Genomic DNA, 12,571 nt, shown 5'->3' on the forward strand with positions numbered 1-12,571 from the left:
CAATCCTCCAGGTGGACCCTGCACGGAGTATTGGCTGGTTGTCACTCTCTTCCTGCTCTGCGCGCACCAGAGAGGTACGTGCATGATGGCCGAAGTCACAGACCGTGACCTCGTCTTCAGGTAATGCGCGTCCATGTGATTGGGAGGCGTGGCTTCGGGGTGAGCTCCGAGAGAAAGAGGCATGTGTTAACTTTCAAAATCTGGCTGACTCTCATTGAGTTTTCCTAATCTCCTACCCTACCTTTAAGCGCTTCATGACACGTCACACATGGCACATGTCTATCACCCACCTATGAATATCAAATGTGTTGTCTGGAAATGACAGAAAATGAGAACAGTTCACCTCATAAACCGACTGAACCCACCTAATGCTCAGCACATGATGCAGGTGAGACAAACCCCATTCCCCTGAGTGAAAATCATCTGGAGCAGCATCCATCCTTCATGCCTCTCTCTGTGCATTTCCAGTGACCTTTATACACAAACAAGTCAGCACCATTTCCAGGTTACATCATTCACACGAAGAGTGTGTTTAAGAGAGGGTAAAATTTGATCAAAGTGCAGTGAGTGAGGATGGGTTGAATTAAAATATTGGGACCTAAATATAGTTTGGAACACACCTGCCAGGTTTTTATTTTTTTATCCAAGTACTCACAGATGAGTGCTGGGGGAGGTCTGCCTGTTATTACTGCAGGGGAGCACTGAGATGTAGTCACAGAAGGCCAAGACAGAACATGTAATCAGGCATAAAAGGTCATCTTTCTGTCCCTCTGAACTATGAAGTCATCCCACAAGTACACGGGGCTCAAACAGTTACAAAACGCCATTACATTAAACTCTGTATGGTTCATTCTGTTATGACTGACGGTTAGGGTTGTTCTATTGCTCCCCCTTTTTGCATTTTATCCCTTAAAATGTGCTGTACTGTTAAACATTTGAGGAGTTGCAGCCTTTTTTTGCCACCTTTGTGTAGCTTGTTACATTTTGTCCTGATCACTACCCAAAGCTTTTCCCTAGCATGCACATCACATCTTTGCTGCAACCTTCCGGCTGGATATATGCATGTTATATACTTGGGAGCAGACTATATCCTCGCTTTTGCAAGAGTCTAATTATGTTTAAGTAGGGGGAACCTCAAATTCGATTATTGGAGATTTATTCGCCTGTAAGGCTGCTTGTTCTCGCACAGGCCACGTAAACAAATACTGAACTGTCTCGGTGATTAGTGGATCTGAAAAACAAGCTTGAAAGCTTTTTAATTATGCTATTGTTGATGAATGCTACTGTACGTATTAGAAGGCTGCTCAACTTTGCTAAAAGCTTGTGGCAGAAAATGCCATGTGTGCTTGGAGACTCTCTCAGAGAAAAACAAGGGTAGAAAGGTGCTGTTGTAGGACGACAGCTAAAAAAGATCTACTCATAACTAAAAATGATGATAAATTATAGGGTTGTGTAACACTCTACTTTGCTTTGGTTACAGTCCAGACAAGACAACACCATGTTCTCAGTGTGGATGGATTAATTATTACACATAGTTTTTCATTTCTTCTCTCTCTGGTTTTTGCTCGAAACACCTCTTTTAGGTCCTGCTGCATGACAATAGTAGCAATCATGGCTTTACATTCCCCTCTCCCTACTAATTACATCCTGTGTTGAATGTTGTTGGATTAGGCCAGCTGTCGGAGTGAGCTCAGAATATTTGAGCTTTTAATTGCAACACTTGAAGCAAGGCTATTTTCTGCAAAAAAAGAGCTGATTTATTGTAACTTCTGCTGACTATATCTCACATGTGTCTCTTCTTATGCTTATATAAGGGTACTGAAGGAGGCTGTGGGATGGGAGGAAAAAGCAGCATTGTTCGACACAGGTGGCTGCCGAGGCAGTCCGTCTGTCTGACATGACATTGTTTGTTGTCCTTACACAGTCTTTCTGGCATTCAGCGAGATTCATCGTCTTCCCTTTAGCCTGAAACAAAAGGCTGTGATTAACTGGTGTGTTCCTCCTCTGTTGATTTACTGTGTGTGTTTAATAGGGCTCGGAGAAGGCGCACAGGCCATTAAGCACATCGCTGACATAAAAGCCACAAAATGAGGTCCCGCTGCAGACTAACACTGAGGAACCAAACGTGCGGCAAAACCCTCTCTCTGTGCTCCCTTTCTCACAAATCAGCATCCATTAGATCACTGTTTCCAGGTGCTGAAATACGAGTGACCAGAACATGACTCCTAAGACAGGACCTGAGCATGGCACAGCATAATTACCTTGGGGATAAATTTGCAGGAAAAGAAGTAGAAACACGAAAGACTAATCTACTTCTGCAAGCCCTGCCATAGAAAAAAAATATTAAGTGTGTAGTAGTAGTGTCTCTTTCTGCACGTCTGCGTAAGTGTTGAGCTCACAACTCTATTTAAAAAGTATATTATGGATGGGACATACTCAGCTTTTTAGAAAGTCTCTGTCTGAATATTATCTGTGGTGTGCCAGAGACATTAATAAGAACAAATGTTTTTTTTCTCTTGAAACTGCACAGAAATAATCGGAAATTAATAAAAAAAAGGGGGGAGAGCAGCAGAGAAATCTGTTGTATTGCCTTCTCCAATATCATATAATTTGCTGCACTTACTATTCACTATATATTACTAAGTATAAATTTTAATACACTAAGCCACACCAGATTTACAGTTAATTCAAAATAATCTACTATTCTAATCTATGGCCTTGTGAGAGGCGTTAAAGGATGAGCTGTGAATTGTTTCTGTTACCTTTTTACATCCCATCCAGTGCTAACATCAGCTCCATGGTCATACACTGGACATTGTAAACTAACACCAGTAAGCCCACACTGATGGTCTACACATTTTATCAGCATGTGTGGGGTAATGCCCTGAAACGTGTTCCAGCATGCTTACAGGACTGCTGTAAAGGAGCATGGAGTGAAGCATGTGCTGAGGTCAGTTAATCTGAGGAAGGCTTCTGGTCTATATAGAGTGCCCAGAAAAGTACTCTAGGCATGTGCTGACCAGCTTAGTGGGGTCTTCACACAAATCTTTAACATCTCCATGTGATAAGCTGTCATACTACCATGCTGAATAATTATAATATAATAATAATAATCATTCCAGACTTTCTAGTCGACTATCTGCCGGCCTCTCTTACACAATCTGCTCCTGTTGATGACAAAAGATTTCCTAACAGATCACCCACAGAGAGTCAAGACCCCACATCGTCTTAACACACCTTAAATATGTGCACCTTTAACTAATCATGTATATTTTAAATTATGGACTTCTTTGTCATTTTATGAATGAATGAATGAACACACTACTTAAATTGCTGCTATTCATTTTGCTGCATGCTCTCACACAGTAGCAATAAAGACTTGTGATTTATTTCTGAGCTCATAATCAGCTTGTACCACACTGCAAAGTGAAAAATCTTTCGATAATAGTTTTCTGCTTATTTATTCTGTTGGGAAATTATTAAAAACTCTTTTCAGTGTAATACAGTCCAGACTAAGACATACATCTCAGTAATAAACACATCAATGCCTCTTGTCAGTCTCATCCCCAAAGAGAGCTCTCTCCCTTATGAGCAAAGCAGCAGCATGAACTTTTATTTTTATTTTATTTTATTTATACTGGCCACTCGGATGCACACAGTGAACACGACACAAGACATGTCCTCTTCTTTGATGATAGGTAGTGTTTTTTGTGGCATGTCAGTGGCTGCTGATTTCAACACCCCAGTTACAGGTACAAATTGTGACATTATAAATCATTTGAAGACACAGTTGTGTAGCCTGTTAAATGATTTCATCTATACCAGCTACTTTGTAAAATGTTTGGTTCTATCTGCTGAACTTTTTGTTTAAATGTCCTTAAAAATAGGTAGCTGGTTATTGATTTGGATTGATAATCTATTGCCTCTCGTGTCGTAATGATCACCCTACAACTACAAGTGCAGGATCATGATGGTTTGAGGAAATGACTGACAAGAGTGAGACAAGCAAAGTTAGTTCACCAGTGTTTTCACAGATATGATGATATTTTTAAGGTGAATTTTTTCACTGTGCAGTGAAATGTGACAATATTGCCCCAGTATAATATTATTAAATCACCATATGGACTAAATCAGTTTCTTTGGACTCTGGAAGGTGACGTGACATCAACAGAGTGGCTGAGGTCCTTTCCTCTCCACCTGTCCATCAGGTTGGAGCAGTTAGGACAGCATCATGGCAGGTCTAATCCTCCCTATCTTAATGGCATCTAGCACTATCACTAAAGCAGCAGGGCCAATCGACCCTATTCCTTTCTTTATCAGTAAAAAGCACTTCCCTCACCAATCCTGTTGGTCACTCCTGTCAGACCGCCTGCTCTCTGTCTGTCTTTCTGAAATTACCATATCTTCCAGTGCTTTGCCACGATCTCAGTCTTATTTATGTGGAGATGCCTGTTTCCGGGGAAGGCTTGTTGAAGGACAGCACTGCTGTCTCATGTTTTTGAAAGAACAAAAACACACACACACACACAGAACACATAAACTGGATGTGTACCTTGGCTCCAGGTTATTTCCCATTGGCTTCTCATATTCCCACTGTGACGGTGGCCACTGCAACAGGGGAGTCAAGAGAGACTTCTCAGATCAGATAAAAAAGGCATAGATAGCTGCGAGCAGCAGACCATGTGGTAATACCACGTTTTCTTGTTTCTGTGCTCACACAGTGGGGTTTGTATAACCACAAACACAGAACTCCCGGGACAATTGCACAACTCAAGACAAGTATAGAATGATGTTTTAACAGGACACTTTTCGAAGCTGTGCCAGATTTCTATACCGTATGGACACTGAAACCCGAAGAGCTCTAGTTTAAAAGCAATATTTACTTTGAGAGATTTTGACCTGAGTTAAATAAAACCAACAGCTCAGTCCAAACAAAATGTCACTGCCTTTTCTCTCTGTCCTAGACTTGAAGTTGATGTAGCATGTGAAACTTTTTTATTGCTCAATGATGGGGCAGAAATCATGCACCATAAAAGGTGGGAGTCTCATCTGATGAAGGAATAAAGGGAAATTTTAGCATTTTTGTTTACATTTTTCCAAATCAACTGCAACCTTTTTTTTAATTCTTTAAGATCTCACCTGTAGTTTCACGTGTGGCTACTTAACAACTGATTAAGCCAAGCTCAGCACAAAGGCTGAACGAACAGAGGTGAACAGCTAGCATGGCGCTGTCCAAAGGTAACAAATTCCAGCATTAACACCTCTTGAGCTAACTGCTTTACATGCTATAATCTACATCTTAGCTCCCTAACAATCCTATAGTTCATGGTGGGTTTGAGTAGCTCTGAAGAGCTCTGAAGAGGTCAGCTGCTCCTGTCCTGTGATGAGGGCAGCAGAACTACATCAACTGGATCCTCTTTAAGAGGAGGAGACTGAGGTCCCCATCTAGCAGAGGCCAGGTCAACAAACAGCTAAGACACTGTGAGTGGAAGCCAATGCCTCTACAGGTAGTCTAGGGCCCCAGATTAAAGACACTATGTTTCTCCTGATCTTCTGGGTCATGGGGCTTGTTTTTATAATAAATACACAATTTATATTGCCATGATTTCTTTTTCTTATGCAGTTTTCTTGTTGTTTAGCAGAAATACAAGTAATTCCACTTTTGTTTTTGTTGTCCATGTGTCTGTTATCTGTGCCTAATGAACGATGAAGCGTTCTGGCGGGCAGGCAGTAATTGCTTGAAGCCCAACAGTGGGGGTGTAATTAGAGAGACAGGGAGGAGTATATGACTTCATGACTGGCACCGTTTAATGATAATGGGGTGCAACTCCACACTGCTGTGGTCAGCTAATCATACCGGACTGGCCAGGACAGCTCTCAATGCAAACGAGCCGTGACTGGAATACTGAGGAGCAGCTCGCCCACGCAGTTCCACACCATTCGCTCCGCGGGGGATCAGGCATATGATTATGGCCGTGACTCTGCAACACCTGCTGCATCGTCGTTAGTGCCACCATGGATGGACAGGTTGAATGTAAACAAACTACTGTCAACAAGTTATAGCCTACTCCTGTCAACAGTATTACAAGTACACATGCAAATGTTGATCCAAAGAAATTATCATCATCACTACATACATTAGAGATATTGTCTTTATGTGTTTGTCCCAGTGATTTGTCTCTCACAGTCTGAACATATTATAAAGATATCTGACATATAATATAATACTGCCGCTTAGAGCAAATGTAATCAACATTATGGCCAAATCAATGCTTCTCTGACATGTTAATGAAAACTGTGGTTGATCCAGTGTAGGTTCTCCCTCCTGGGGCCTAAAGCGGATTATCAGTAGTTCTCTGGCGTTGTGAAAGCACAGCTGCAGTTGTCTCCTGGTGGGTTGCACAGTTATAATGAAATCTATCTCTTTGTGCAGTAAGTCTGTGAGCACTTAAGCAGGAAAAGAATAATCCTAAATTAAGAATATATGGCACAGTGTTTGTTGATGTAAGCCTTGCAGACGTAGACATACCCCCTATTTTTATTATTTTGTTCTGGCATCTCGTGTAGAGGTCCATGAGGGAGTCTCCTCTGGGCAGACTGGCCTTCTGTATACCTAATATGGTTTTCTTGGGAGTATTAGAGGTACTGTTTAGGCTCAACTTGTCTTTAAAAGCTTGTTATGCCTTCAACAGTCTACTCTTAATCTTGCTTTGTTTCCATGAGCTTTGGTTTGAATTACAGAGTTTAACCATTTAGCTTCATTTGAGTTAGATTTAGGTTTTGTTCTATTCTTGTAAACATGACTTGTGAAGGGCATTATCCATTCATTTGACTTGACAAGACATATTTTATATTTTTCAATATTCATCATACTGCCAGGAATGAGACAAGAAGTTTAGTTAAATTACAAATCTCTCTTCAATCAATCAATTGATCACTTTTTTTTCATAATTTATCTATCTACATCTGAGTTTGGTTTAATTAAGTGCTAACTCACAATAGGGTCTGTGGCAAACAGTAATAAACCCTTACACAGTCCAATCAAATGAAATAAAATAATGTGTCACTGGAATAATCCTTTAACCCCACTCATCTTATTGTATCGCGGCTAAAGATAAAGATCATAGGATTTGTTTTACCATGATACACTAACACTGTTCTCTGTATTTGTCTGTATAGACTCACATCAGTGTCTGTTTTCACAGTGAGTACACAGCGCCCTCTGGTGTTCAACAGTTTGTCCTTTAGCTCAACGCAAACGTGTGTCTGTCTCTTTAAGAAAGGCATTTAAGGGTTGCAAAGCATTGTGGGTAGAGCGTTCACAGCCAATCACATTTCTGTTGTCAACGCGTTGTTATGGATCTGTCGGTGGAGTCTGTTTAAAAGCACAAAAGAAGCTGAAACTTTTACGTGTTTGTTTTATATATACGCATATAAATTAAAAAAATGTCCACAAGCCGTCAGGAGGTTTTGCGGCAACGTAACAAAGATTTACTGAACCAGCTGCAGCAGCAGAGTGAGAAACTGGAGCGACTGTGCGGCCGCAAGAGAGAGAGAGAGGCTGAGGATGAGAGGAGGGAACAGCGAGAGGACACTGTGACTCTGACGGGTGGAGACCACCGACCTGCCAGGGCAGCGCTGGCCAAACCGTCCGTGAGGTTTGCCGGTAATTGCATTGTTTGTTTAAATGTGAAGCCAACGACACGTCAAGTCTGCAGGCTAAGTTAGTAATGGAATAACTTCGTAAGATTGGCAGAATAAAGAAATTGGTTAAATCAGTCTACTTAACCACATACCTTTTATTTGTTTTGTTTCAGAACTGCCACTTGTGTCACCGTTTCTTTCAGGTCTAAGATAAATCTGACTTTTAACTAAAGGGCGGAATTTCACGCTCCGCCCTCTGTACGTGAAAGGGCAATAAATGCTGCTGGGAGTAACTATTACACCATTATATGCACTCTATATCTAGTATTGTATTGCTGCTAGCAGTGTAATGTTTGCTAATAGACATTTTAGGCATGTCCAGCAGAAGCTCCACCAAGCTTCTAGTTGCTGGATCCTGCTGCTGTCAGCAGGATGTCACCACAAACACCAGGGGGGTAACACTCATGTACCGTATACTGTTAAATACATACCTGGCACTGATAGTTATGATCTGTAAGCTGTGTGGGATTTGGAAAGCAAGGGTTGTACAGCTCCGGTCCATGATAATTTAACTGTGTAAAATAAAGGAAGAAATGTTTGCATTTTCTTTCAATTTGGAACTAAAATACATGTAGATGTGCATTTATCATCTTTTTACGATGAACCGTTACATTAATATGTTTTTTTTCACAGTCCTGTGATACCGGTTCACATTGCAATGCAAGCCTGTGTTGTTCATGTGATCATTCAGTGAATCACTGACCAACATCTGTTTTACTGTGTCCTCATCAGATACATTTGAAGAACCAACAGACATCCGGCAGACTATTTTAAAACCATCTTTGACCTCAAAACCTGAAGAAGGAACTGTTGAAAATACAACAGCATCAGACTTCTACAAAGACAGACACAGAATTTCTCAAGTCCACAACAGAATAGAAGACAGAGGGCCATTCAGTGCCAAGTCTTGTCTAGTAAATCATAGCAAAGAAAAGGTAAGCGCATGAACATCAGCACTACCCCCACCCCTATGAAGTATGTTACAGTATCTCACAAAGCTAACTGAAGTTACTCACCCTTACATGCTGTTGGAAATCACTGGATTGTTGCTCAGACTCAGTCACCTTTAAATAAACATGAAATGTTATTTTAATTTTAAAACCTTTTCAGTGTTGAGAATGGTGGCCTTTGTCTATATGTTGAGTATTACTATGTTGTTTTTTGAGAAATATATAGGAAACATTATTTCTTTTGCAGAGAGAGTTGCAGTCAAGTGGAGTCACATTTCAGTTTGATGAATGTGACGATGAACATGCTCCTAACAGGCATCATTTGCAGCCATTACTGGGATATGACTGGATAGCAGGTACACCTTATTGGCCTATCAGTCTCTCAGACATAATCATGAAATGGACTGCTAACAGATGATGTTTGCTTTTATCCTGAAAGGAGTCCTGGACAGTGAGGACTCCTTAATCGAGCGCTCTGATGAGTTTTTCAATGACCTGCAGGTGTTTCGATCGCTCAATAAAGATGCTTGTGTCCATAGTGCACCAGCAGAGTGAGTGGTTCTCGCTATATTCCATTTTTAGATGTTAATGTGTGTCAAGTTCACTTGATGATGGCTACATTAAATGACTATAACCTGACTCTTCCCATAGATTTTCTGAGGAGCACCATCCACCAGTCCAACCACTAACAGACAAGGACGAACCAGACACTCACATGGACACTCATCAGTGTAAGAGGGGTCAATTATAGGCTTTCCTTTTTTAGTTTCATTACTGCTGAGCTAACACTTCTCTCCTTTCCTCCTTGTGAACATTTTGTTCAGGTACATTCTCTTACAGGATTAATAGCCGACTGTTCCCTGTCCCGCTTCACTCTCAGGAGTGTTGTCCTCAGTGCAAAAGGCACAAATCCTCCCACCCTCACACTGCTGCTGAACCAGCTATGATCAGGTACAGACAGGCTGTATTTCAACTGCATTTTGAAACTACTGTACTCCTTAGTAGTTTTTAGTATGACATACTCTGTTGCTCCCAACCAATACAGGAAGATCAGATCTCTTGAGTGCAGCTGAGGCTAAGACCATTTTTAATAACAACAGACTCAGTCTAATTTAATCATTGTTATTCAAATGTATTTACAGCTAACTTTTCCTTACTTTGTTTGTTGTGTTTTAATCCCATTTTATGTCTGTGTCCTTTGTAATACACTCTTAACACTACTCTTCGCATAAATTTAAAATGCAGGTAAACTCCTTTTAAAAAAGCAGCTGACCCTTTCTCACGTGAAAACAAGAATATGTGCAAAGAATAAAGTCTCCAGTTATTGTTGAAATAATCAGTGTACACAATATGCGGATTTCTAAGGCAATTGAGAAAGTGTGACTTGCTTCACAAAGTATGTCTCATGTCTTTCTTTGATACAATCAGATGCCAGAATTCGACTTTAACAGTAGATGTTTAGCTATTGCTTACTGCTTACTCTTTTCTTTCTAAGGGTCAGCATTCCTCGCACCAACCTCTTGCCTCCTTACAAGTACAAGCCTCATCGTCGATGCAGCTTTGACCCATCTGATAGTGTTGGGTTACCATCTGTGAGTTACAAATGAAGTCACTCAACTGATGAATCAACACACAACATTCTAGGTGTCTTTCTCTGTAGAGTTCTTCCCCTAGTACATAGACATGTAGGATCGGTGATTGGTGATTTCGCACTTTATTACATTTGTGAATGTGAGCATGATTGGTTGGCTTTTTCATTATTGACCTGTCCAAGGTTCTCCTATCCTCTCACAGTTTGTGCTAACAACATTTTTGAACAAATAATTTAATGTACTACCACAGGATATTTCTCATGGATCTTTTCCCTCCTTGTCCAGCACTGTCTCTCGGGCTGGTCAAACACAGGTCAGAATACTCTGCCACCACCTAGCAGCCTAGATCTGCGGAGCAGTGTTAACATGAAGAAGTCCAATGGGTCACTGGACTCAGAACTGGAGGTACAACACTGCAGACTAAATGTGATGCATGTGCATGCAGTTTGATAGGTTCTTATAGTAGGCTGACTTCTGCTTTGCAACATGGTGTAAAATTTAATACTATGGTAGAAGCAGACTCTAGAAAATGTTTAGCTTTGGTCATAAATGGATGCTCATGGTCAGCAACTATCCACAGACATGTGCTGCTGCACTGCAAACGCATTTCTTTTGCATGCAGTTGCACAAGCAAGTGTAACATGACACGACAGCTTTGCACTTTTTTTTATACATCTAGCATTTTCTTTTGTGCCATTAAGTACCATAAATCAGTTCCACACTACTGTTAACACACAGTACTGCACATGGCACACATTAAAAGGTGACTGCACTGTTTTTAGGACCTGTCTGCATCCAAAATGTCTGCTGAACACGACAAGATGTCAGAAGTGGCTCGTCTGGCTCGTCACAACTTTCAACACTTCTTCCCTAGAAGAAAACTAAGAACTATATCTCATCCTGTGTGCTGAAAAACCATCAAGAGCAAAGTGAGTCTTGTTCTGTGAGAGGCCACTCAAAATGGGTGCCCGTTTAGATGATTTACTTCATGGTTTGTCTCTGGTTACTGTATCGTGTGTTATATAGTTAGTTGTTTTTTAACAGTAAACAGATACACAACTCTTTGTTGTAAGTGCCTGAGATGTAGTTTTGGATTTAATTAAATCTACAATTTGGTAATGAAACATTAAAGAGGAGTTGCATTTGAAAATTTGTGCCATCTAATTTAGATTCTACATGTGACTGTCAGCAGCCTTGTGGGTGTCAAGCAACAGATCCATGTTGCGCCACAGTGAAAAGGGAACCAGTTTATATATATATTGACAGTTTTAGTGTCACACAGCAAAGGTTACATATGTATTTGCTTGACTCAGGCAGTGGCTTGTGTTTCCCTTTTCAACCGTTTGTTTTGGCTACAAGGTCCTTGCATACTTCTGTTTTTAACTTCCTTCGACACTTCCTTACTGCAGGACTAAAAAATCTGTAGAAGGCAGAGGCTGATGTAGTGTACAGAAGCTGCAGCTCACAGGAAGCCACAGCCACCAATATTTAATGTCACACGCTGCTGCGATACCACCTTTGACACTCTAGATTTTACATTTGGTCATGGTGATCCAACATAACTGAATGCAATAAAATATATTGGGGTATGCCCCAATAAAGTTGACAAAAAATAAGTCAATGTAATTTTACTGATTGTTGAGATTTAGACGAAAATATGTGTGGTGTTTGTTGTGATAGGACCACAAGCCTTTGAAAATTTTAATCTGAAGTAAAACCACAGCTGGTATCTGGCAGGCAGGCTGTTGATAAAGCTGAGCTGTTGGAACACAACAATGCAACTTTGTGTGAAATAGTTGTTAGGAGAAATAATATCTCTGAGGCCCCTCAAACCTTTGTATAGTCTTTTTTACACTTGTTTTGTCAAGAAATAATCTGTTAAGTCCGCAACATTCAGAAAAAAACACACAGCATACAAATTATTCAAAAAATACAAAGTCTATTTTTCCTCCTTCAGACTCTCGACAGCTTTGAAACCTAAATGTGTGATAGCACATGACCACAAATGCTATTGCGTTTGGCACGTCATCATAAGGCTGGCAGATATATGTTTTTATTTGAAAGGTCATCCCTGCATTTCCATGTCAACATAATTAGAAATACTTAATCAAAATTAAAGCAGACAGCATTTTCGTCGCTGACTCAGAAGTTTCAAGTCTGTCATTTGAAAACTATCACATGGAATTACTCATCAGCATTGTGCACAGATTTCAGTGTGCTGAATGCGTGAATTTTCAAATATTAATTAAGAGTTCAGTTTATACTGTAGCATTAAACAGACACTGGTATTATAAGTCAGTTCATAATAACAAAGTTATAGTTAGT

General features: G+C 40.4%; 1 protein-coding gene across 1 annotated transcript; it reads left to right on the forward strand.

Annotated features, from left to right (window-relative positions):
- The first annotated feature begins 7,351 nt into the window (after positions 1-7,351).
- On the forward strand, positions 7,352-11,848 carry miip (migration and invasion inhibitory protein). Its single transcript, XM_028406926.1, has 9 exons — positions 7,352-7,666; positions 8,437-8,639; positions 8,902-9,010; positions 9,094-9,205; positions 9,306-9,385; positions 9,479-9,605; positions 10,150-10,246; positions 10,532-10,651; positions 11,029-11,848. Exons 1-9 carry the CDS (start codon positions 7,447-7,449, stop codon positions 11,155-11,157), a joined length of 1,197 nt encoding a protein of 398 aa, XP_028262727.1. The 5' UTR covers positions 7,352-7,446; the 3' UTR covers positions 11,158-11,848.
- The last annotated feature ends 723 nt before the right edge of the window (positions 11,849-12,571 follow it).

The sequence above is a fragment of the Parambassis ranga genome, chromosome 5, assembly GCF_900634625.1.
Source record: "Parambassis ranga chromosome 5, fParRan2.1, whole genome shotgun sequence".
In the NCBI taxonomy this organism is placed as follows: domain Eukaryota; kingdom Metazoa; phylum Chordata; class Actinopteri; family Ambassidae; genus Parambassis; species Parambassis ranga.